Genomic DNA, 26,427 nt, shown 5'->3' on the forward strand with positions numbered 1-26,427 from the left:
AGCACTGACTATTGTATCAAACACGCTGACAAATTAAAATTAAGGTTCCCTGAAGTATGGTGGCCCTCAACCTACATACAAGAGTACAAATACAATGACTGCAAATTGCACATTACTTGCCACTCTGAATATCCCAGAGCATAATACTGTCAGACCCTCTCTTTGCTTCCATGCTCAGACAAGTGGCTACTCGTGTGTGGTTCCACCAGCACTTTCGCCACATACCCTCACTGTCTGGCATGTCTCCCACTCATTACTCCGGACTCTCCTTCAGAATTGGAGCTGCTAACTCTGCCTCCTTCGATGTCATCCCATAACACCTCATAGCCTATCAATCTTGCATCCATCCAGATCTCATAGATTTTAGATTCTCTCAATCTTGTCTTAAGTAACTGAAAGTTTTGATGGTCCGTCCTGCCCAGGTGCTACAGCGGATTCCCTACCAAAGCTTCCCCACATCGCAGACATCCAGCAGAAGAACTACAAGCAATTTTAAGGCCTCACACAACAACTACTTTTCAATAGCAAATTCTTTAATTACACATAGTTGATGGTGTGGTACTTCCTAGAGAAAAAAAACACTTCAAAGTAATGTCAGACTGTTTCTGCTGCTGAAGTTAAACTAGTTAATGACTGATGAGGTCTATCTGAGCAAAATGTTGCATTTAAAATAACGGGATCCAATTAACAGTGTGTGGATTATTTTTCTTATACAAAACATCTTTTTATTTCCAGTTATCATCACACAGGTGTCTACAGACCTATAAAGATATATTTGTCTTATATTTCATATAATATGTTTCCAGTGATCTGATTGTTCAGTGGTTCGGGTGTTGGCAGGTTGTGGTCTGATCCTCTGAAGTTAACCTGCTCCGGAGCAGGTGAGCTGTTCAGCATAAGTTACCACAGTAGATTCATCCTGGTAAAAATTGAACCAGCTTTGTAGAAGTGAAAACCCAGGGTTAACCCTGAAGTTACAGTACCTCGCTAACCTAAAGTATTGTTGCATAGCACAGGCCTCTGGCCTCTGGGCCTCTGTACTGTGAGTTTTTTTTTCAAACAAAGAAAAGCTATGTTTATGTTCCACCACTCAGAAGACAACGAAGTGGTGTAAACGAGTTCACTTATTATTCACTGGCAGGAGAGGTAAAACATGCAAGTCACGATGCAGCACCGGGTAGACACACACACACAAAACTAACAACAACGTCTAACAACTGAAAACTTCTGCTCTTCTACTACTTGACATGGCAGTCATTAACCACACACAGTTTCACTCTGCCGCCCTGCTGGCAAAACCAATTATAACTACTTAAACAAAAGAACTAGAAATAAGTGCCTACTACTGAATGAAATGTCAACTAAAAATAACAGGGAATCCACTATATGTATGTATGTATGTATGTATATATATATATATATACATATATATATATATACAGTACAGGCCAAAAGTTTGGACACACCTTCTCATTCAATACGTTTTCTTTATTTTCATGACTATTTACATTGTAGATTCTCACTGAAGGCATGAAAACTATGAATGAACACATGTGGAGTTATGTACTTAACAGAAAAAGGTGAAATAACTGAAAACATGTTTTATATTCTAGTTTCTTCAAAATAGCCACCCTTTGCTCTGATTACTGCTTTGCACACTCTTGGCATTCTCTCCATGAGCTTCAAGAGGTAGTCACCTGAAATGGTTTTCCAACAGTCTTGAAGGAGTTCCCAGAGGTGTTTAGCACTTGTTGGCCCCTTTGCCTTCACTCTGCGGTCCAGCTCACCCCAAACCATCTCCATTGGGTTCAGGTCCGGTGACTGTGGAGGCCAGGTCATCTGCCGCAGCACTCCATCACTCTCCTTCTTGGTCAAATAGCCCTTACACAGCCTGGAGGTGTGTTTGGGGTCATTGTCCTGTTGAAAAATAAATGATCGTCCAACTAAACGCAAACCGGATGGGATGGCATGTCGCTGCAGGATGCTGTGGTAGCCATGCTGGTTCAGTGTGCCTTCAATTTTGAATAAATCCCCAACAGTGTCACCAGCAAAACACCCCCACACCATCACACCTCCTCCTCCATGCTTCACAGTGGGAACCAGGCATGTGGAATCCATCTGTTCACCTTTTCTGCGTCTCACAAAGACACGGCGGTTGGAACCAAAGATCTCAAATTTGGACTCATCAGACCAAAGCACAGATTTCCACTGGTCTAATGTCCATTCCTTGTGTTTCTTGGCCCAAACAAATCTCTTCTGCTTGTTGCCTCTCCTTAGCAGTGGTTTCCTAGCAGCTATTTGACCATGAAGGCCTGATTGGCGCAGTCTCCTCTTAACAGTTGTTCTAGAGATGGGTCTGCTGCTAGAACTCTGTGTGGCATTCATCTGGTCTCTGATCTGAGCTGCTGTTAACTTGCGATTTCTGAGGCTGGTGACTCGGATGAACTTATCCTCAGAAGCAGAGGTGACTCTTGGTCTTCCTTTCCTGGGTCGGTCCTCATGTGTGCCAGTTTCGTTGTAGCGCTTGATGGTTTTTGCGACTCCACTTGGGGACACATTTAAAGTTTTTGCAATTTTCTGGACTGACTGACCTTCATTTCTTAAAGTAATGATGGCCACTCGTTCTTCTTTAGTTAGCTGATTGGTTCTTGCCATAATATGAATTTTAACAGTTGTCCAATAGGGCTGTCGGCTGTGTATTAACCTGACTTCTGCACAACACAACTGATGGTCCCAACCCCATTGATAAAGCAAGAAATTCCACTAATTAACCCTGATAAGGCACACCTGTGCGGTGGAAACCATTTCAGGTGACTACCTCTTGAAGCTCATGGAGAGAATGCCAAGAGTGTGCAAAGCAGTAATCAGAGCAAAGGGTGGCTATTTTGAAGAAACTAGAATATAAAACATGTTTTCAGTTATTTCACCTTTTTTTGTTAAGTACATAACTCCACATGTGTTCATTCATAGTTTTGATGCCTTCAGTGAGAATCTACAATGTAAATAGTCATGAAAATAAAGAAAATGCATTGAATGAGAAGGTGTGTCCAAACTTTTGGCCTGTACTGTATATATATATATATATATATGTGTGTGTGTATATATATATATATATATATATATACATGTGTATATATAAAATTATCATTTTCAGGTGCTACATTTACATTCCTTCCTTAAAATGCATTGTGTGTATCCTGGGTAAAAATTTCCACAGTACCCTAAGATACAAGGTTTCAGGTTCAAGTTATTAGGGTTGAGGGTGCAGAATAACTACATCCCATGTTCTCACCTGAGAGTGTCCATTGACCTCCACCTCCTCAGCAAAATGAACTTTCACAGGGTTGGACCTGAGCTTGGCCCTCTTCTCTGGTGTGATGAATGATGACTTTGGGCCCTGGGAGGAACACAAATCAATAAATCAGGTATTCATAGTTTATTTTTTTTTAAATAATTAAATGAGGACTGAATGTGGTACAGGTATATTTTCAGCTAAGCACAGGGAAGTGGCACATATGAAGAAATTATAAGATACACAGCCTGTTGATTTTGCATGTATGCATACAGATTTTTCACCAAACACATTTTAATTTTAATAGGTTCATAATACTATATAATACTATATACCCTGACATGTTGAATTCAAATGCATTTCATTTGATAGGGACAATACAATTTAATATAGTTCCATTACAGAGCATGAAACTCATGTGCTGCACAGAGAGTTTATGGCACATTCTTGAATCAGCTTATTTATAAAAACAAGTTGAAATTGTAACAAGTCCTATAGAATCCTAAGCAATGTGTGGGAAGGATGTACACACTGGAGGCTGGATAGCACTGAATGTTGCAGAAAGGTGGGCATGATTCTGATACAAAGATAGGTACATCCATTTTTTTTTAAAATGCATTAATGTAGTGACAGTAATACTATTTCACTTTACAAGTCTATCAAGGGATATATATTTAGAAGAGATCCATTATGCATTCATATTAATCATAGGTACGGGTGCTCAGTAACAGAGATAAGCACATTGTTGCCCTTACTACTGCAAAACCAGTTATTGCTGAATTGAAAGTACCACAGGAAACTGTCAAAACAATCCTCCTGCTCTCATACCACTCTCTGGTGATAATAAAAATCTTAATTGCCTTGGTTCAGAATTCTTTTGATGTTTTGTTTCCATCAACGAGCCTGACAGATGAATATTTTCTGGGAAATGATAATAATTCCTCAAAGCTCAATAATGATTTCTTGAAGGAACTTTGAGCTATGAATCAGAGGGTAAAGATGCTTCCATCAGCAGAGCGGATGATGAGCAGCCATTTATTTACCCATCTACTTTACCTTAGTGCACATCACAGATTGAGATCCATAACCTAAACACACACACACATATACTGTAGACTGAGCGATCATGATAGAGTGTGTATCTAACTGAGTCTGTGGGGGCACTTTCTGAGGGTGTAACATGTTGTCATTGTTAACACTGATGTAGTGGTGGGAATTTGGTGATGGCAGGCCTGTTAGCAATGAGGCTTGACCGCAAGATCCCATATGTTGATTAATGGGTTTGTTGACAAAAGCATTTTGAAATCCCATGTGCATAGAGACACAACACATCTATGGCAAGCATGTGTACACATACATGCCTGTGTGTTCATTTTTAGACAAGGAAATGGTTGAAGTTTATTTACAACGCAGCTGGAACATCTATTAAATGTCTTAAGGTGTAAATGTACATTTCTGCAGTTTTTGTGTGTGTGTGTGTGTGTGTGTGTGTGTGTGTGTGGTTAGTTAGATACAGTAGACTCACCAGCATCGTTCTGAGGACAGTCATTGTCAGCGTATCTTGACACTCCCTGAAAAACAAAGGGTGGCTGGGAAGGTTAGACCAGATGTGCATAGCTTAATTTTAAACACCACTTTGTGATGTGTATACTGATAATCATGCATGTGCATGTGTGTCTGTGAGCTGCTGGTGTAGACCTGATTATCTCAGCAGCTTGCTCCGGGGTCAGGTCTTCGACAGCGATGTTATTGATCTTCACAAGCTGGTCGCCAGGGACGAGACGACCATCTGCAGGACCACCTGGACACACAAAACGTCCTTGTGTTGTCATGCCTGAGGGTGTTCAGTTGGCCTGCATTCATACTGCAACTGGGCTTGATGACAGGCAGTAGTTTGTATTCTGGTGATCTCCTTTCATCTCACACTGATGCATAATTTTTCACCCGCCTCTCCAAACCTCACCATCCCATTGCAGGGATACCAGCAATCTGGGAAATATCTAACAACTGTTTATCTCTTTGCCTCATTTAGCATTCTTACACCTTCCTCAACTCTATCAGTGTTTAACACCAATGTCACCTTCATCTATTGTCCCTATAGGTCAGTATGCAACATTAAATGGATGCTGTAGGAATTGCTTCAGGTCACTGTATAAGGAGACGAATGGAAGAAAAGCCTTGGCAAAGCCTGCACTGTTACATTAAGTCTTAAAGTGATAGTTTGGATTTGAAGTGGGGTTGTATGGGGTTTTTATTCAAAGTCAGTGTATCACATACAGAAGAAGTCAGTCGGTGTGCCCCCAGTTTGGAAAAGCAGGCTCGACTCCAACACAGAAGCTCAGAAATCTACTGCTAATACCACATGTTTTTAGCCCCATAATTAATACCAGTTTAAGTGTACACTACATTGGGGTGTCGGTGGCTTAGTGGTAGAGCAGGCACCCCATGTACAAGGCTGTTGCCGCAGCGGCCCGGGCTCGACTCCAGCCTGTGGCCCTTCGCTGCATGTCACTCCCTCTCTCTCTCCCCCTTCACACTTGTCTGTCCTATACATTAAAGGCTAAAAAGCCCCAAAAAAATCTTAAAAAAAAGTGTACACTATATTGAGATTATTTTCACTGCTTTACCTTTCCATCAGACAGCCCATTCCAACAAAAAGCCATTAACAACTTCAGTTCCCCATCTATGCGCTGGTCAAAGCCACCAGACTCCATTGACAAAAACAGTAATTTTAGCATGCTGGTAACAGTAGCTGCTGGTCTACCACTGCTTCGGTCAGTTAGTTTGTGTCATTGTGTGGCTTTGGTGAATCTGAACTAACCCAAAGTCACACTAAAACACAAACAAACTTACTGACTGAGGCAAGGGTAGACCAGCAGCTCCTGTCTACAGTGATGTTAAATCCCAGTTTTTCTCTATGGAGTCTGGCATTGACGAGAGCACTATAATGGCTTCATGTTCCAGCTGGAAATCACTGTCTGACATGAATGTAAAGCAGTGAAAATATTCTAAATATAGCATACATGTAAACTGATATTGTGTTTTTAGTTGGGGCTTTTTTAGGTGGCTACAATACATTTTGTTGTTGACCCCTCCACAGTGGTACATTGCTTAGCTCCCATGTTGAAGTCCAGCCCATTTCTCCAAACTGGGGGCGTGTTGACTGTCATCAACTGCATGTAACATACTGTCTATGGATAAAAACCCCATACAACCCCACTTAAAAAAATCTGAACAATCCCTTTAACTTCCTAGCACTGATTTTGTAAACCATCACCTCCATTGGGAGTGCATTAATGGTCAGAATAAACAGGAAAAATAATTAAAGTGAGAAAAACCTATTTCAAACTTCATATACAAACCAACTGAACCAACCGAGATGAGTTTCACAATAGTAGACAGAGGTATGGCAAATTATGTTGCCAATGCTTTCAGCCAACCTGCTAAATATTGGGAAGATTTCACTTTAAAGAGCTACTGATAGTTCTAATCCCAGGTTTGCTTTTTATTTACGCCTAACTTAACAAGATGCTTTCTTTTCTTATCTAAAACGTGATTTTATTAAACACGTTTCCTTTCTTTCTTTCTTTCATTACATTTAATATCCTGGGAGACAGCTTGTAATTCCATTTGTGTCCACCATAACAAAGGCATGAACAGTGTTGACCTGAGTTTCCACCATACAAATGCTGAGGAAAGCTGGAATTTAAAGCAATCTGAAATATGTAGCATTGCAAAAACTGTGGCTCTCACTACAGACAGAATACATAAATTCCTGTAGGCAAGTACAAATGTTGCACCTTAAACTGTGTGCAATCTATGGATACTACGTAAAGGAAGATAATAGTTTCTCATAAACAAAGAAATTCATCACCCCTATCACTGTGTCCACCGACCACTCCCTGCCAACACTTTCCCATCATCAACAGCATCTTTAGTATGTCTTTGTCTTAACAGCATCAGATAACCCTCGAATACTGAGTGATTCAAATGTGATACAAGTTATTACTTGTTACATCCAAAATGAACTTAAACAATTGCAGGTGACAGCAGTAGCTCTTAAATTCTAAAATAAAGGATTCATATTTCACTGTCAAGATGCTGCAACGTGTGCCAGAGTCACAGAGAGAGAGGTAAAACTGAGCCAAGTCATAACAGGACAACTGGAGACATTAGCAACGGTGTGTGTGTATGTGTGTGTGTGTGTCTGGGGGGGCCGGGGAGCAGATGGTGACAGAGCGGACTTGAGCCAGACAGAAGAAAGCGAGGTAATCTGCCCCTGAACCTCAGGGGTTTCAGATCCTGGCGGCTCCGCATCTCAGCAGTAAACTGTACTTCCGTGTACAAATATAAGCCAAACATAATATGCAATTGCGTTTAATGATTTTTAAGTAATTGCTTCATTGTTTGTCAGATAAGAATAATAAAATAGGTTCTTATATAGCCATATTTTTCACAGTACAGTATTTTTTACAATAAGTATTTGTTTTAGCATGCACTGGATCTTTGTAAGTTACACAGACAATTCTGAATTCAGATTTCCTACCTGCTTTTTTTTTTTTTTTAAAGCTGCTGCAGTATTGTTTGTATTGTTATTTGTAAGTTTTTAGAAAAAGGGTTTGGTTGCGCAGTTTGCCTTTATTGATAGCCTACATCTGGCAAAAAAAAAAATATAAAAAAATAAAAATTTCTGAATCCAAAAACTGAAAACAGGGTAGCTACCCAACAAACGGATATTCATGTGCCCCCCACTTTTCAGGGTGTCATTTTGGTTTTGGAACTGGGAAAAAAATGTATATCTCTTTCCAAAGTATCCAGGTAATGAGTATCAATAATACACTGTGTGCCCCAGGCACAATATTTAGCTCCAAACCCAGAAAACCAGCCTGAAAAGACAAGAAGAAAAGAAGAAACAATTGAATGAAAGTCTATGGAGAACAGCTGACTCTTGTCAGAGCTGGCCGATGCTATGCTATGATTAGCCAGTTTGTATTCAAGGGGCGGGACTTAGCAGAGGGTCAATTGACTCTTGAGATTCAATGATGACTTGATGCTTGACCCTCAAAAGGGTAAAGTATGTTTAACCCTTGCCCAGCAAAACTATGAGACTAAACCAAACCATGAGACAAACCAGTGTCATTTAACAGAATTTCAGTAACCTTTGAATGATTTATCATGTGTAGCACAATAACTGCCAGGTGAGGAAACATTTAAGCATGCTCGTACCACCACCATAAAACCTCAAAAGGATCCTCCTTGGGTGTCTTGAACTCAATGTATGCTGTTACCTCATCCTCAAACTTCAAACTTTCACTGCTGGAGTACTCCACATCGGTGATGAATGTGACATCAGGGTCAAAGGTTTCACTTGTGTCAAAACAAAAATGAACTGCATTAATAATAAACAATAATAATTTTAAAAAAATAGATTTTTGTTATCATCTGCTGCTTTCGGGGTGTAGTTCATTTTTACTCATGCCTGTACTCGTGAATTAATATATTATATGTTCAAGCCTTGTTATATATATATATATATTTTTTTTTTTTTCCTTTTTTCTCTTTTTTTAACTCGTTACACAGCTTTTTGCAGGTTAGCCATCTGGTACCCAACCCGGTGCAGGACTCCCTGGCACACCTCCAGCTGTAGGCTTTGCATATCTCACCTTTGCTATGACCCAGATAACACCACTAACCCCTATCTTACCCACCTATTACATTACAGAAAGTGTGTGAGGCATTTGATTGGAAGAGGTTCTTGGGGACAGCACACAGCCTGGAGAGGAAGTGCTACCTGAGAGCTTTTATCATGGTGAAAAAGTCCCTCTACTTGAAAATCTCCACCTCTGTTGTGTCTCCTTATTAAAGTGAGGATGCCCCCTTGCCCAACACACACACAGACAAACACACATACACACACCATGTAAACCCACTGTTCAAACACACACAAACATCGGTGCCACCGATTTTTTTGCGATTTTGTGTGCCACAGTATGAGCATACAGTCCCTTGGAGTTCCCACTTTTTACAGCTGGTCCTGTACACTGGCCAGAGGCCTGCAGTGATCTGGCACAGTTCCACTGTTACATTTGCTGGGGAGACATGCTTTATGCAAAATAAGAGACAATAGGGAGAAAGGGATGGAAAAAAGCCCTGTTCCTGTAGGGACAGAATATATTAGGTAGTGTACCAACAACATCCTCAGGTATGTCCTGCACATCTGTCAGGTCATTCCCTGGCCAAGCTATGTAGACTTGACACTTTCAAAGTGAACAGTAGCCGCTGTGCCTGTTGGGCAGGGGATACTGACAAAGCAGACCAAAACACTGCATAGCTTGGCAATGGACTCTGGCACGTAGAATGTGATCTCCAGGGGAAACAGAGCCTGAGCTGGTGTTGGGGAGAATGAGAGGTTCCAACCACACATAGCTGGGCTCACCTAAACATGCAGTATCAGCTATGAAACCAAACTCCCTTTTACTGAGAAATATTGTATTTCTTCTACTCATTATTTGTCCAGGGTGAGAAGCGCTGCATTGCTTTTAGGGACAAGGGTTACATATCTGTATATAGAAGAAAAATGTATGAACACAGCAACATTTGTAGTATCAGTTCCATTCAAAGTTCACAGACCAGCTTCATAACTGCTCCCTCAGAAGAGGCAGACTTAGCTGCAATAATTAATTCATATTTTGTCTGCACTAGTTTAAGACCTTTTTGTTAATGCTGCTTTGCTTTTTCTCTCCTCCATGTTTCCATTTCATAAATCATGCCATACCTGGGGTGACCTCCTGCACCAGGATGGGGTTCTGGGAAGACAGATTGAGGCCATGAGAGTTGAGGTTTGGGTCCCGTTGGATCTGAACAATGAAGCGGAAGGGGTAATTCCTTTGATCAGAGCCACTGCACTCTGCTGGCTTCCCATCCACTGCAACCCGGTCTCTGGAGAGTAGCAAGTGGACATAAATTAAAGGAAAAAACTAAAATAAAACAGAATTACCGCCTCATGGTGATATGCCTCTGCTTACTAGCCAGGTTGCATTCACAGTTTACATCCACGTCAGTCCAAACACATATGTAGCCATGACAGTATACAACGTTTCAAATATGAATGTTGCTACAAAGAAGCTACAAATTCTAAAATGTGGATGCTTCATAGTCATCTTCCCTCAACAATAAAGACGATCTACACAATCAGCACAGTTTCAAGATGGACACCCAAGATTAGTGTCACCAATTCAGTATCTGACCAAATGTCTCCCCCTCTGTTCCTGAGATATGACACTGAATAATGATCAGAAGTGTTTTTGCAGAACATTATGATGTCACAGTGAAGGTGACCTTTGAACTTTCCCATCCCATATCCCATAACACATTTGTGTGAATTTTTGTCAGAAAAGGCAAAATTCCCCCCCAAAAAAAGAACTAGCGTATGATTTTTTTTTCCAGCCAAAAACACGTTTTGTGAGGTCACAGTGACCATAACCTTAAACTAATCAGATCATTGACAAATCCAAGTGAATGTTTGTGGGAAGTAAAAGAAGTTCTGTCATGGTTTTCTTGAGTTATCCATTTCACAAGATTAAGACAGGTGAGGTCAAAGTGACTTTGACCTTGAACCTTGGACCACCAAAATCTAATCAGCTCATCTTTGAATCCAAGTGGCGGTTTACGCCGAATTTGAAGAAATTCCCTAACGGAGTTCTTGAGATATTGCGTTTATGAGAACAGGCAGGACAGATGGACAGAGTGACGGATGGACGTATGGACACCCGAAAAGATAATGCCTCCGGCCACAATTATTGCCAAAGTGGAGGCATAAAACTTTAGAATCTTACCTTGTGTAATTTTTGCATTTCTGCTCTGTCAGTGTGGTCAATTTTGTAGTGACAAATTCTTAATCGTATATAATAAAAGAATAAGGGGAGAAAGCGTAAATACAACAGACGGTATCAAAATACAGCAGAAATTATTTATTTGATGGACAAAACTGCAGTAATCCATATTTTCATACAGGCCCCTTCCTCAGTCAAAGACCTAAAGGTCAGAAGACATGGAGAATTAATATTTAACATATGACAAAAACAGAGGTCTACCTGCTCAGAGAATGAGACCTGCTGCCCAGGTCCCGGGATCGTCTCAGCCATCGTCCCACCACCTGCTCCACCCGACTAGTTCTACGGGAAGGCGAGCGGCTCCTGTCCTGCACCTCCATTTACCTACCGGGGGAAAGGTCAAAGGAGTCACACATACAGTATAACTGGTTCAATGGCTTGACATTATTGACAAAATGTAGGTGGAATGTGATGAAACATTAAGTGCAGAATTCCAACCAGGAAATATCAACTTCCAGGGCTGGAAAATGAAGCCAACCCAAAATGCCGACACAGTCCCTCTAATGGCCACTTAAGGCTGGCTCCAGAAGCTAGTCATCATCGCCACAGTGTATAAGTCAGATCCACCCCTCTCTCCTTCATAGCTCCACCCTCTTATCCAAATAACGTCACTTCTGGCTCCAAATATCTAAGATGGTGATGGCCAAAATGCCGAACTTGAGGTTCCAAAATGGAGTCACCTACGTCCCTTATTACACACAGTTTATGGGAAATATAAGCACGTCAATCAGGACGCAGAGAGTCCAGGTGCTAAACTCTCATCAGTATCAGATATCCAATGCATTCTTATCCCAGTTTTAAATATTGCAGCTTTTTCACATCTACATTTGACCCGGCAGGTATCCTACTGCATCTGTTGTTGACGTTTCAGGACACAGTGTCAATTTACACTTACATGCACTGTGTCTGTTAAAAATACACTTCCATTTTCACAGAAAATGTACAGTTTCTGCTTGTTAGATGCACACATTCTTTTTCAAAATAAACTTACAACATCAGTATAACACCTTGATTTATGTTTTTTAGATATAGGAAACAAAAGCATGTGATTAGGTTTAGAAAAACCCCCATCATGATTTGGCTCAATATTCACATGGAAAGCAAAGAGCGGGCTCCTGGGTAAAAGTCCGGGGTTTGCTGGACCCATCCCTGTACAGACTTTACAGCTCATTATATTACGTTTTTGCCGGCTGCACTCAAACTGGTGGCATATCATACCACTGTGAAAGGTGCCTTTTTGCATCAGTGTCTGAATGCAAAATCAGTGACAAAGCAGCAGTATTTGATGAGTTGGGAATGAAAATGGTTGAGATTCCCAGAATGATGAAAAGCTAGTGTTTTCTGTACATTTAAAAAAAAAAACGTATAAATATAATGAGAGAAAGTGAAGACTGTTTTAATCAGTGTTTTCACAAGACTGTAAAATCCAACTCCATCAAATTTTTACAATCAGAATGCTAGATGCAAGTTAATCTCAGGAGTGCAAAAGCCTGCAGTGCTTCAGAGACACAGCAGACACACACACACACACACACACACACACACACAGTGTGGCTTGGCAGTGGGACTTCTGTGTATTCGACATGGGATGAAGCCAACAATGATGTCACTTGTGACTTCAGGCAGCCTAATAGGCTCTTAGCCTGAGTTATGAGCCAATTCCCTGCATGTTGCTTTCAAGCCTCAGTAACATCAATATCAATAATTCCTAATGATCAATAACAGTGGTGTCTCTTTTAAATGGATCCCTGTTGTGTTTGCTGTGAAGCAGGTGGTTGTCAGAAATGGCTGCTGACAGGCTGTGGTGGTTGGTGAGCTGGATGTAATGGACATGGGTCATGTCTGCTGTCTGTGGGGTGTAGTCAGGCTAATACATGGACCTGTAGCTGTGAGTTAATGGGTCTTTGGAACCTTGCAATATTCTAGGTAATGCTGGATCAGTTTACAGGCACACACACACAAAGGCCTAAAGACATTTATGGTGGCCTTAAGGGCAAGATATACTTGAAAATGGACTGAGATGTTTTTATTTGGCGATGTAACTATTATTATTGATTAATCTGACTTTTATCTTCTCCATTAATCATTCTGTCTAGAAAATGTTGGTGAAAAGTATGCAAATGTGCATTATAATTATTCATAGCCCAAGGTGACGTATTCATATTGCTTGGTTTGTACATCCAGTCATCCAAAACCCAAAGATATCCAATTCACGATCATAAGTGACAAGGAAAAACATCAAATTGTCACAACAGATTTGGTCTTTAAAAATGACTGAAATAATGAATTAATGATTTAATTCTTTTGTCAATCAACTGATTGATTAATAAATTAATCATTAGAGCCATATATAAATCTATGCAGTTAAAAAAATTGGGCTACATGGCAGTTTAAACCCTTCCAAAAATCGACATATGACAATATTTACATCATGTGACCTTTTGGACCTACACAATTGCGTGAGCGTCATTAGATTACTCTAACTAAATTACAAATGGCTTGAACAAACGTTGCTTTAAACACACCAAATATACTTACACATGAAAATATTTCTTTTATAGTAAGGATCACTCACACAGAACAATGTTGTTTGATCTTAAATTAGTTTAGTGAGCTTTATTGTTTTGCTACGTAAACTAGCACAGGCTCGTCAGAGGGTCCAAACATTAGCAAGCAGGGCTGCATCATATGTAAAAAAAAAAAGAAAAAAAAAAAGCACATTAAGATTATTTTTAAATATATTGCAATTGGAATATGAGTTGTGATTTTGATTTGGATGCTGGGGTCTGTACCAAACAAGCATGTTACCTTGTGTCTCGAATAGGACTTTTAGGCCTGGGCATCTGTGTAGCACCACATAGCTTAATTTATAATGTTATGTTGTGACATATTTCACCGTTGGATATTGCACTTGACCATACTGTAATTTCAATAATATTTCGATTAACTGTGCATTGTCAGCAAACATAACCTTCTTCCCAGTCTGATGACTGAGCCAGTCAGACAAAGACTCGGTCATTAGCTGTTACCCAATACCCCCTTCACATGATCAAAGGCTGAATCTACTAGACTCTGAATGGGAAACCGATACTCGTATACTCATGAGTGTTAATGTAGAATCACCTTACTCTGAATGACAGATGGAAAAGCATATAAGCAGTGAATGAATAAGTGAACAGATGAATGAATTATCTACAACAATCAAGTAGGACTAACAGTTTGTGTATTCATACCAAACCATCCTGAGGCCTGTACTATGAAGCCAGTTCAGCTTACCCAGAATATCTTCTTGATATTTGATCTGACTAACCCTAACAGTGTCCGTCTGGATAACTGGCACTACAAAGCTGGTTATCAAACAGGGCCCTGTTTCCAAGAGCCTTCATAGTCCTACATGCATCGTAAGTTGTATCTTAAGGTCTCCCTTAAGCTTACGGGCTGTTTCCCAGAGTCTCCTTAGTGAAGATATATCTTCTGAAAGGTATATCTTAAGAAGGGCGGTCTGAACCACTCGTAAGCTGTCCCTTAGTGATGCGCTCGGTTCATCCTGTCACAGTTTTAGCTTTATTAGGCCAAAATTATGCTTTTTAGATGGACAGTTGCAGAATAATTCACATCTAAACTCCTTGAACACATTACATCATTAGTTTCAAATTAACTTAATGAAAAATAATAATGAATTGGTTCTTTGTGCGCTCCTTACTTTTTCAACTTAGGAGCACATGTGCTCCTTGGGAAAAAAGTTAGCGTCAAGCCCTGTACCCTACCACTATATACCCAATATCTGACAGATACTTGACAAATTGATCAAATTGAAGTCTAATGAGGCCGGATGGAAACTAATCAAGCGGGTGGCACCAGCTATATAGGTGATCAAGCGCGTCGCCTCTGCTTGCTTCATTGTAGACGAGATTATGGCTGCATTACAGCGTATCGTTGTGCTCAATCAACTGAACCAAAGGCGTCATGTCTGCATAGCCATTTGGTTCATGTTAATCATTTTATAAGGACAAACGTCAGTCCACTTGATGCGATTAATTATGGCACACACACACACACACACACACACACACTATGGATGTCCCGATCCAGCTTTTTCACTTCCGATCCGATACCAATATTACAGCCTTGAGTTTTGGCCGATACCGATCCGATCCAAGCACGTATTATACATATTCACTTATTTTGTTGTCAGTCATGTTAGAAAAGGTTTGATCAAGCAAAGAACAACTACTTAATCGGGTTAGGTAGAATGATCCACAATAGCTGGTATGAGAAACTGACCTGTTTATTGTTAGCAGGGTTAAATAAACAAACTTTAAACTTGAACATTAACATTAAATAAAAAATATAGCTGGTTTGCTTTGGCTGCTTTGGCCCCTTAATAAATAGAAAATGAATCAACACAAGAAATCTTTAAAATGTCTAACAATGAAATTAAAATAGCAGCAAGACTCCACACACTTGTGCTTTGGCCCCCTAATAAATAAAAAAATAGATTAACACCACAAGACATTGTTGACATTTAACAAACAATGCAGCCTTTCCTTTTCAGTTATTTAAGTACTGTTTTTGTAGTCCATCCATGGCTCCAATTTCACTAATTGTGCCCAAAACAATGCCATCAGTGCTCTTTACTTAAACAGTAAGAGTGTAAACCAAATAAAAATATCACTCCCAAAAAACCAGAGCAGAAAACAAATAGTCAGTTAACTAAGTTGACTGCTACTCTTCCTACCCTTCCCTCTGTGTGTGTCTGCCGTCTGCATGCTGGCCTGGTGGACTGATAGTAAGCGCTGGAGCGGATCACTGGAATGGACTGCTTGAATCGCGGAGCGCTGGGCTGGCCGGAAAACCTGGCACGGACTCCGTGAAAAACTGCATCGGAGTTCATGGATCGGCATTTTTCCATGCAGTCCGATCCGATGCCGATGCCTGTTTTTTGCTAATATCGGCGGCCGATACCGATCCGAATATCGGATCGGGACATCCCTAACAAACACACACACACACACACACACACACACACACACACACACACACACACACAGAACAATGAAACGTGGTTATGCTGCTGCTACAGGTGCCTATTGTGTGACAACAACAGATTTGCAGTCTGTACATTGACAGAACCGATGCTGGAAAACTTATATGTAACTTATATGTAAGACACAAACTGGCATTGAACTGCAATGATGGAAAAAGAGAAACAAACACGCATGCTGTTATAAATGTTTCAATAACAAATGCATTATCGGTGAGCAGCAATCACGTTTCCCTGCTTCATCATTAGTCTCCTTGTTTATAACGGGACGCGCATGTAAGTCATGCTTCAGGCGTATTAAGACAGGGATTTTTCCTGAAATGGTGCCAAAACACTTGTCTGGACAGAAATTTAGTTTTAAAGCACTGCTTTTAAAAATACCCGTGTATGTGTGGACTAGGCTTCAAATAGATCAGCAGATGTTCTGTTAAAGGCATAGTCTCATTTATGATATAATATTTGATGGAGGTAAAATTATTATGGCAATACTTTTCATATTACAACATCATTTATTTACCTTATATATATACCTTATATATATACCTTATATGAGATCAAGCATCGATTAATACACTGCAGCATCGATTAATATGCTGTCAGCACCATGGTGAACGACAGCTCCAACTTACGATGTACCTTAGCAGCTCTCTTTACAGCACCCGCTAGGGGACAATTTGGGAAACACTCGTAGGAAAAGAAGTTCCTTAGCTAAGGTATTTCTTAGAGACCTTCGTAGAGTGCTAAGGTACATCAAAACTGGTAAACAGGGCCCAGTTCAGTCAACTCTGGGTGTTCTTATCCAGCCACAAGCATGTTCATGTGAAAGAGGCAGGATTGTTAATTACGAGAGACATTATCAGAACCATGAATGAAGTAGGCTGCTTCATATGATATGTGATGACATGGTACAGCAAGTGTCTAGGACTGCGAGACAGTAAATGACAGTGGCATCGAATGTACAGTACAGGCCAAAAGTTTGGACACACCTTCTCATTCAATGCGTTTTCTTTATTTTCATGACTATTTACATTGTAGATTCTCACTGAAGGCATCAAAACTATGAATGAACACATGTGGAGTTGTGTACTTAACAAAAAAAGGTGAAATAACTGAAAACATGTTTTATATTCTAGTTCCTTCAAAATAGCCACCCTTTGCTCTGATTACTGCTTTGCACACTCTTGGCATTCTCTCGATGAGCTTCAAGAGGTAGTCACCTGAAATGGTTTTCCAACAGTCTTGAAGGAGTTCCCAGAGGTGTTTAGCACTTGTTGGCCCCTTTGCCTTCACTCTGCGGTCCAGCTCACCCCAAACCATCTCCATTGGGTTCAGGTCCAGTGACTGTGGAGGCCAGGTCATCTGCCGCAGCACTCCATCACTCTCCTTCTTGGTCAAATAGCCCTTACACAGCCTGGAGGTGTGTTTGGGGTCATTGTCCTGTTGAAAAATAAATGATCGTCCAACTAAACACAAACCGGATGGGATGGCATGTCGCTGCAGGATGCTGTGGTAGCCATGCTGGTTCAGTGTGCCTTCAATTTTGAATAAATCCCCAACAGTGTCACCAGCAAAACACCCCCACACCATCACACCTCCTCCTCCATGCTTCACAGTGGGAACCAGGCATGTGGAATCCATCCGTTCACCTTTTCGGCGTCTCACAAAGACACGGCGGTTGGAACCAAAGATCTCAAATTTGGACTCATCAGACCAAAGCACAGATTTCCACTGGTCTAATGTCCATTCCTTGTGTTTCTTGGCCCAAACAAATCTCTTCTGCTTGTTGCCTCTCCTTAGCAGTGGTTTCCTAGCAGCTATTTGACCATGAAGGCCTGATTGGCGCAGTCTCCTCTTAACAGTTGTTCTAGAGATGGGTCTGCTGCTAGAACTCTGTGTGGCAGTCATCTGGTCTCTGATCTGAGCTGCTGTTAACTTGCGATTTCTGAGGCTGGTGACTCGGATGAACTTATCCTCAAAAGCAGAGGTGACTCTTGGTCTTCCTTTCCTGGGTCTGTCCTCATGTGTGCCAGTTTCGTTGTAGCGCTTGATGGTTTTTGCGACTCCACTTGGGGACACATTTAAAGTTTTTGCAATTTTCCGGACTGACTGACCTTCATTTCTTAAAGTAATGATGGCCACTCGTTTTTCTTTAGTTAGCTGATTGGTTCTTGCCATAATATGAATTTTAACAGTTGTCCAATAGGGCTGTCGGCTGTGTATTAACCTGACTTCTGCACAACACAACTGATGGTCCCAACCCCATTGATAAAGCAAGAAATTCCACTAATTAACCCTGATAAGGCACACCTGTGCGGTGGAAACCATTTCAGGTGACTACCTCTTGAAGCTCATGGAGAGAATGCCAAGAGTGTGCAAAGCAGTAATCAGAGCAAAGGGTGGCTATTTTGAAGAAACTAGAATATAAAACATGTTTTCAGTTATTTCACCTTTTTTTGTTAAGTACATAACTCCACATGTGTTCATTCATAGTTTTGATGCCTTCAGTGAGAATCTACAATGTAAATAGTCATGAAAATAAAGAAAACGCATTGAATGAGAAGGTGTGTCCAAACTTTTGGCCTGTACTGTAAATGACAATCTGTATTCTTAAAAGGGAAAATCTAGAAACATTGAAAACACTATCCAAAAATTCACTGTCATCCGAGACTTAAATTACATGTCGGTATCACTGAGCTATGGGCCTATGTGACGTTAGTATAGAGTATTTTTTTGCTGTTTAGTTGGATGATGATGAAACAATCCCATCTTCCCTTGTCTATTTAGTCAGTGTGCTTCCCTTTGTTCTCTGCCAGTTCATCTTTTCAGTTGTCTGTAAGCGTCCCAGCATTTCTCCTAGTGTCAGTTTATAGTGGTTTTTGATCTAGTTCTGTTTTTTGACCCTGATTTCTGCCTCAACGATTTGGATACCTCTGCCAGACCTGACTGCCCACTTGTGTACCGAACCCATTTCTGCATTAAAAGGATTATTGCTTGGAACTTCTGCTGTGTTGAGTCCTGCTTTTGAGTCCAAACTACTGTCAGTCTAAACATTAATGAGGTCTATCTGACCAAAATCTTACATTTATAATAATGAGAGCCATTCAACAGTGTGTGGATTATTTTACTCATAACATATTATCTATTTTATCGTAGTTCTCATCACGTAGGTGTCTCGTTATTTTCAGCTGCAGTGATGGAATTAGAGTGTAAAAGTAGCAGCACTATCACTGCAGACTAAAATAAACTTTGCATAATTTCAAAAAGTGCTAAAATAATGTGTTGTATACTATCTCTCCATTTGTTAGATGTTCTGTTTAAAACCAGTGAAAACAGAGCCCTGGAACAATGAAATGATTCTTCTGACCTACAACAACATATAGGCTCCTCTTTTTTACCTGTCACTCCCAACTTTTGTTCATGGATACTTTTTTCTTCAGTGATCTGATTGGTCAAAGGGCGGAATGTTCACAGGCTGTGATCCAATACCCTGAAGTTAACCTGTTCTAGAGCAGGTTAACTTGCCACAGTGATTTATCCCAGTAAAAAGAGAACCAGCTTCGTAGTACTGAAAACCTTGAGTTTTCCCCTAAGTTACCTTGCCTACTTCAAATCCTGCTTCAAAATATGGGTCTCTGGTCAGGTGCACAAAGCTACATGCAGAATACACAGTCTGTAAATTTATTCATATAATTTGGAGCCAAAGTACAGAAACACTGAGTCGTATGCAGTTAGCAACATGTACTCAGGTTAAAATAACAAACTGATTGGCTGTGAGTCAGTCACATTATGACAAGTGCAAATGAAACAACAGAGCTGTTAGACCTGCCTGTTGGTTCCTGGGTCACATTTATAACCATTGCATACACACAAAACGAGACCTAAAAGAGGCATACGCCACTTGTGATCCATAAAGACAAAACTTGACTGGAGAATGTGTGCACCTGTAGAGAAACTCTGACCTATGCGAACGTTTGGAGAAAGGAGGAATTGGTGACACTGATGGTGAGGTGGTGAATTGAAGCTAAATTATATAAATTAAACGTGAGAGACATCACATTTAATGTCTTCTCATATCACACATTACTTATAGATCCACTTCATCATTAACATTTCATCCAGCAGTGTTATTTGTGCTTATGCTAGTGAGCCATAACTTTTTCATAAGCAGTTGTAAAGTTCAGTTGTAAAAATCATAAGCATACTCAAATCTTACCTCCAATGCTGCTCATTATTTCACCACTGCTGTCCCGTCATCAGCAAGGGGAGAGGGATTCAGCACACTCGTGGTCAATGGTGTGTCAACAGTTTCCAATAATATCTTCCAATATTGTAAATACATATAACTAAGCACGATTTAAATTTTCAGATAATTTTTGCTCGTAAAATCGCTGCAGTAAACACACACACACACACTGTACAGAGTACAATGGAGGCACTGCGGTGGCTACCACACACTTTTCCTTCTCCAGTCACCTTATGCACATCTTCATCAACATCTTCCTCTTTCTTCCCAACCTCAAAAGGGAGAAAAAGGCAGTTACAGTATCTGGGTGGTTTTTATATTACTTGATTAATTACTAATTGATGAATTTACTTATTCTTCTCTTTTCTCATATAATTGCATGGTTTTATTTCTTCGCTGTTTGTCTCTGCCGTCTGGATTGTAAAGGACTTTGTGCTGCATTTTGTGCATGAGAGGTGCTATATAAAGTTCATTCATTCATTCATTCATCTGATATAAACATCCTTTAGGCATGATAGAGAAAAGCGTTTTAGCTGAAAAAAATACTGTTCTCCTGTTCAGTGCTGTTTCCGTACCCGGCAGTGATGTTCCTCAGTATTTGAGGGGGTACCTGGAATTTTCTCAATCATCTTACATGACACAGTCTCTGTCTTGGTGTTCTCACCACTGAATCAGTATGCAGCGCCCAGGTCAGGCCCTCAGTGATGTGGATGGAAAAAAAATAAAAACAAAGGTAACCTTATGCATTTGTCTTTTTTGCACTGTACCAAACTCTATGTATAGTGTGTATGTGACTTCTGTTTACTGTTACACCCCTAAAATCAGGAATCAATAGTATAAAAGGTGGATGCATAATCCAAAGACAATGAATGAATGGATAGATCATAGATGGAGGCAGATAATTGAATTAATTCATAGATGGATGGAATGAATGAGTGAATGATCTCAGCAAGCCTGCTGTGTCCCTCACTGAGGAGATGCAGAGAGGAATATCCCCCTGACGGATGCTGCTGATGATGGGCATTAGCACCAAACATTAGAGACAACAAGAGGGCTGATAGGGAGAGAGGGAGAGGAGGAGTAAGGCATTTGAAGAAAGAACAGAAAAGCAAAGTGTCCGGTGCATCATCAGGTACAGTCTGATGTGACAGGAGCAGAAACCTGAATGAACAGAACACTGAAAACACAGAAGTGTGATAGAAGGTAAGGGAGGATGGCTTAATGATGAAAGTGGTGAGTGACACACCCAGGCAGCAATGTCTCCTGGGGGATCTTGAGTCATAAGCACATTATCCATCCATCTGTCTGTGAATACCAATCTCCTGCTTCTCTCTCTCTCTCTCTCTCTCTCTCTCTCTTTCTTTTCATCTTATCTGCACCCCTTGTATCTCTTCCATAGCACACTCTTCCTGTTTGCTTCACTTACAGTATCTCACTTCTCAGGTTACAGAGGCACAATGCAGAAGTATACTTAGGTTTGTCAGAATAATCCAACCAGCTCACCAGCATGGCAATCTCACAAGTGAAATGGATCCATACACAAATATAAAGAAAGACTTGGAAGCTCTGAAATTGTGGATTTCCAGGGTTCATTTTACAGTGAATAATCAGGGATGGATTTCAGCCAAATGTCTGTGCATTTCAAATGTCAAACACTGGAACAAAGCCTTTATACACATCTAAACCCCTCTAATCCCATAAACATGTTTCCCTTCTCAAGTGGCTTTGATGGACTATACTGATGAAGTACAAGCCCAGTGGTCCAGTGATGCAATCCACTCTGGTAAAATTGTGTTGAGATGGCACAGCGATTCCCATTTTGCAACCACAGCGTTCAAGATAAGAGATCAAGACAGGAAATGTCGGCAGATTTTTTTTTTAAAGGTGTAACATTAGAAGCTGCTGGGAATATTGTGCTGTACTTCCCTCTCACATCAATCACAAGACACATTCCATTTCTCAGCCTTACACTTTTCATGAATATTTTTGGTACACCCATTGCTGATTGTTACGATGTGGTGCTGCAGAGTAAATCTGGCTGAGTCTAGTAATTGTTATTAGACCATATTCTGACTGGCATCTGAGTATTTGCAGCCACACATTAATTACATAAAAATGTATAGCCGCCACATGAACATGTGCTCTCTCTATCACAGCTGGCAGTTGCCTGGCTCTGTGGGACTGGCTCCAGGCTGACTAAAGGAAGAACTCCACTCATGCTTGGCTCTATCCGAAAAAAAAATTCCACACTAACAAGCAAAAGCATGTTTATATTATGTATCATAAGTATTCTTATTAATTGATTGGAATGCTGAGTGAGAAGGGGGGAGAGAGAGGGAGTGACATGCAGCAAAGGGCCACAGGCTGGAGTCGAACCTGGGCCGCTGTGGCAACAGCCTTATATATGAGCAACTGCTCTATCCACTAAGCCACCAATGCCCCATATCTTAAGTATTATTTAAAACAAATTCATAACTGTGTAAATATTCTAAATACTAGTAGCCTATTGGTTATTAAATTTTTACTATTGTCCGGCTAAGGTGGTCCATCTGTGTCTCCTTCGCCACCTCTTATTCCCAAAATGGAAGCAGCCGATACACATGACCACACCCTCCTCATTCTGGGTCAGTTATAAACCTTTATATAAATATTACTAATATATAAGCTAATATTATGAATACATGTAGGCTGTATGTTAGTACATATCATGGATGTATAAATGAAATATTCCAACCTCAGCGGGAGTTTCATTGTCCACTGCAACACTGTTTACTGCATCAGTGTTTTCTTTTCCATACTGTGTTTTTCTAGCGTCCTCTGATGCCACTTTTCAGGCTGCCAAATAGAACCATTTAGCTAACCTGGACCTGGGACGTCAGCGTTTCCATTTCTAGCCCAGAGAAGTTTCTCCTCTTGGCCGTATTACGCCTCTCATTTCAATAGTCACATTAAGACAATTACTAAATCAGCCTACTACCACCTTAAAAACATAGCAAGAATAAAAGAATTTCTGTCTAAACAAGATACAGAAAAACTTGTTCATGCTTTCATTTTCAGCAGGCTGGACTATTGTAACGGTGTCTTCACAGGCCTGAGTAAAAAATCAGTCAGACAACTGCAGTTCGTCCAGAACGCTGCTGCCAGAGTCCTCACCAACACCAAAAGAGTGGAGCACATTACACCAGTGCTTAAGTCACTGCACTGGCTTCCTGTGTGTCAAAGGATAGACTTTAAAATCTTGTTACTTGTCTATAAAGCACTAAATGGTCTCGGGCCTAAATACATCTCTGATATACTTGTACGTTATGAAGCATCCAGACCCCTCAGATCATCTGGAACAGGTTTACTCAGTGTTCCCAGGCTCAAAACCAAACAAGGTGAAGCAGCCTTTAGTTTCTATGCTCCCCGCCTGTGGAACAAACTTCCAGAATATCTGAGGTCGGCTGAAACTGTCAGCTCATTTAAATCAGGACTTAAAACATTACTATTTACTGCAGCTTACCAGTGAACTAGATATGTAACTTATTGTTAGGATAATCTGTAGCTATTGTTTTTATATTTGTCTGCTGTTGCTTTTGCTTTATGTTTGCTTTTTAAATGCATTTTCTGCACTGTTTTTAACTATTTATTTTCTTGCTTTTAGCTCTTGTTTTTAATGATCTATTGTTTTTAATGTATTTCTCTTGTAAAGCACATTGAATTGCCTTGTGTCTGAATGGTGCTGTATAAATAAAATTGCGTTGCCTTGCCTTGCCTTGCCTTGCCTCTCCGTGTCATAAACTCTAGGGGTAAGACCTCGAAACGCAAAATGTATTGGGGTGGGATATGACAATACCCGATCACTCCTACACTGTGACTGGCAAGGTAATAAAGTTTCATGAATGAAAGGTGAACCCCATTATAAGATGATTTTCTGCGCTAAGATCTGCGCTGGTTTGTACGATAGATTGATAAATGAGGGCCAATGTGTACATGGTTTAACACAGTGGTTTCCAACTTTTTGCTCAAATCAATGTGGCTACCCATCATATGTCAACCAGTTCAACAAAAGAGTAATTTTCATTTTCATGTGTCACAAACTGGCTGAGTCAATGTGACAATTAGGGAGACACAAAAGATTTACTTAAAACAAGCAGAATTTATTCAACTAAAATTAACTTAAATAATCAATTGAGTGTGTAAGTCAGCAAAGTCAGTCATGAAAGCCATGCGAGGGTGAGTGTCAGGTGTGTTGTGGAGGTGTTGAAGGTGCAAACCAAAAGCAATGATGCCAGTGGGTGTCAGCTGAAGGAAGGGAGAGACCAAGTGAACAGAGGAGGCAGCTTTTATAGCCTGGAAGCTAGCCTAATCATGGTGATGACCCTCCCATGTCAGCCAACTGCCTGATGAGGCTGGCTGGAACACTGTCCAAGACAGTGGGAGGGGCGTCACACATGCTTGGTTTGAATAGTTTTTTAAAAGCCTAATCATTCAGAAATACCTAGAGATATCCAGTAATGTAAAGACAACAAAATAAACCTAATTGTGCCCCAACATTTTTATAAATCCTACATACTGAGCTCCAGCACATGCTACCAGGCACTTTCACTATAGACACCTGCATGTTGTTGCTGGCAGTTACAATCAAGTGCCAATCTGGCAACCCCACTGTGGGAACAGGTGTAAGACATAACTCCAAGTTTACTGAATCAGCTCTAAAAGTTTAATCTACATCAATTTCAGTTCTTCTCCTTTTTTTTTTTAATTCGTAAATAAATCAAATGATACGATGTAAACACATGAAGACAGCAGATTCTCTGTGCTTTCAATATTGGCTTGTTACACATTAAATTGATATTTTCTTCATCTTGTAGTGAAAGCAACTGTATTTCCCTAAATATTTGACTATTCATGTAACTAGGTAATGTGATGTCTTCTATAGATCTGATCCCTGGTGAAATAAAAGTGGTCACTGGTCCTTCCAGTCTCTTCCATCGCTCACTTGTGTGTCCCCCTCCCTCTCTCTCTATTAGATTATTGTTTAACTGTGGGAGGAATCAGATTCTCACAACTGTTAATCTGTTTTTCTGTGCCTTTAACACAACTGCAAAAATGGAGCTTAAAGAAAACCTCCACCCTCATAGAATTATTTGTCACATGCTATATCATTTCATACTATGTATATGTTTTTGTACATCATCTTTGACTTCCTATGTAATCCATAATTATTTTGTAATGAGAGATGGAAATCTGTACAGATTCTCTAAAAACTATTTTAGATGTAAGTGATGCAGACAGCCCAAACAATTGGGACAGCTCCACCACAGTACTGCCAAGGGAACATCAAGTCACTTTGAAGCTGAATCACCATTTTTTACATTCTTCACAAAGTTACAGTGATTAATTTGATAACTACATCTGCAAAATAATCAAGAGTAAAAAACAGACAATAAATTGTGGTTTATGTGGTTACGCCGGCAATAGCTGTGGCCGGAGGCATTATGTCTTCAGGTTGTCCGTCCATCCGTACATACATCTGTCCGTCCACTCCATTCTTGTCAACACAATAGCCCCTTTGACACTGCCAGATTTTCGGCGAATGTTGAGCCATTTTGCCTGCAAGCTGCAAGCGTTTAGACACACAGAGCCGGATTGGTGAGTTGATCCTAGGTGCCCAATTTTCTGCCTCGTAGGGTAGACATATTGGCGGAACCTTTTTGGTTTAAAAAGAATGAGGAGCTCTTCCGTCACAGGAGGGGCTGTTGATGACGCAGCACGTGCGACCCACTGGTGGTGGACTAACAGGAAACAGCTGATAGCAGGAATTAGCGAGCAGCTAGTAGCAAGAGGGAAACGCAAACCTGAATGACACTGTAAAGATGAGCAACTGGGGAGACAAGGAATTGCGCCCCCTCCTTGTCCTCGCAAACAAAGAGGCCATTACCCATCAAATGACTGGGACGGTGAAGGACAGGCC

General features: G+C 40.5%; 1 protein-coding gene across 1 annotated transcript in view; it reads right to left on the bottom strand.

Moving 5' to 3' along the window:
* Positions 1–26,427, bottom strand: part of frmpd1a (FERM and PDZ domain containing 1a) — a 79,692-nt gene that overhangs the window by 17,409 nt on the left and 35,856 nt on the right. The window contains exons 3-7 of the mRNA XM_033625214.2: positions 11,386–11,508; positions 10,068–10,231; positions 4,991–5,093; positions 4,818–4,863; positions 3,293–3,397 (exon numbers count right to left, since the gene is read on the bottom strand). Coding sequence (XP_033481105.2) covers positions 3,293–3,397; positions 4,818–4,863; positions 4,991–5,093; positions 10,068–10,231; positions 11,386–11,504 — 537 coding nt within the window. The 5' untranslated portion in view covers positions 11,505–11,508. The remainder of the gene's footprint in view (positions 1–3,292; positions 3,398–4,817; positions 4,864–4,990; positions 5,094–10,067; positions 10,232–11,385; positions 11,509–26,427) is intronic.

Source organism: Epinephelus lanceolatus, chromosome 3 (assembly GCF_041903045.1).
Source record: "Epinephelus lanceolatus isolate andai-2023 chromosome 3, ASM4190304v1, whole genome shotgun sequence".
NCBI classification, from domain to species: domain Eukaryota; kingdom Metazoa; phylum Chordata; class Actinopteri; order Perciformes; family Serranidae; genus Epinephelus; species Epinephelus lanceolatus.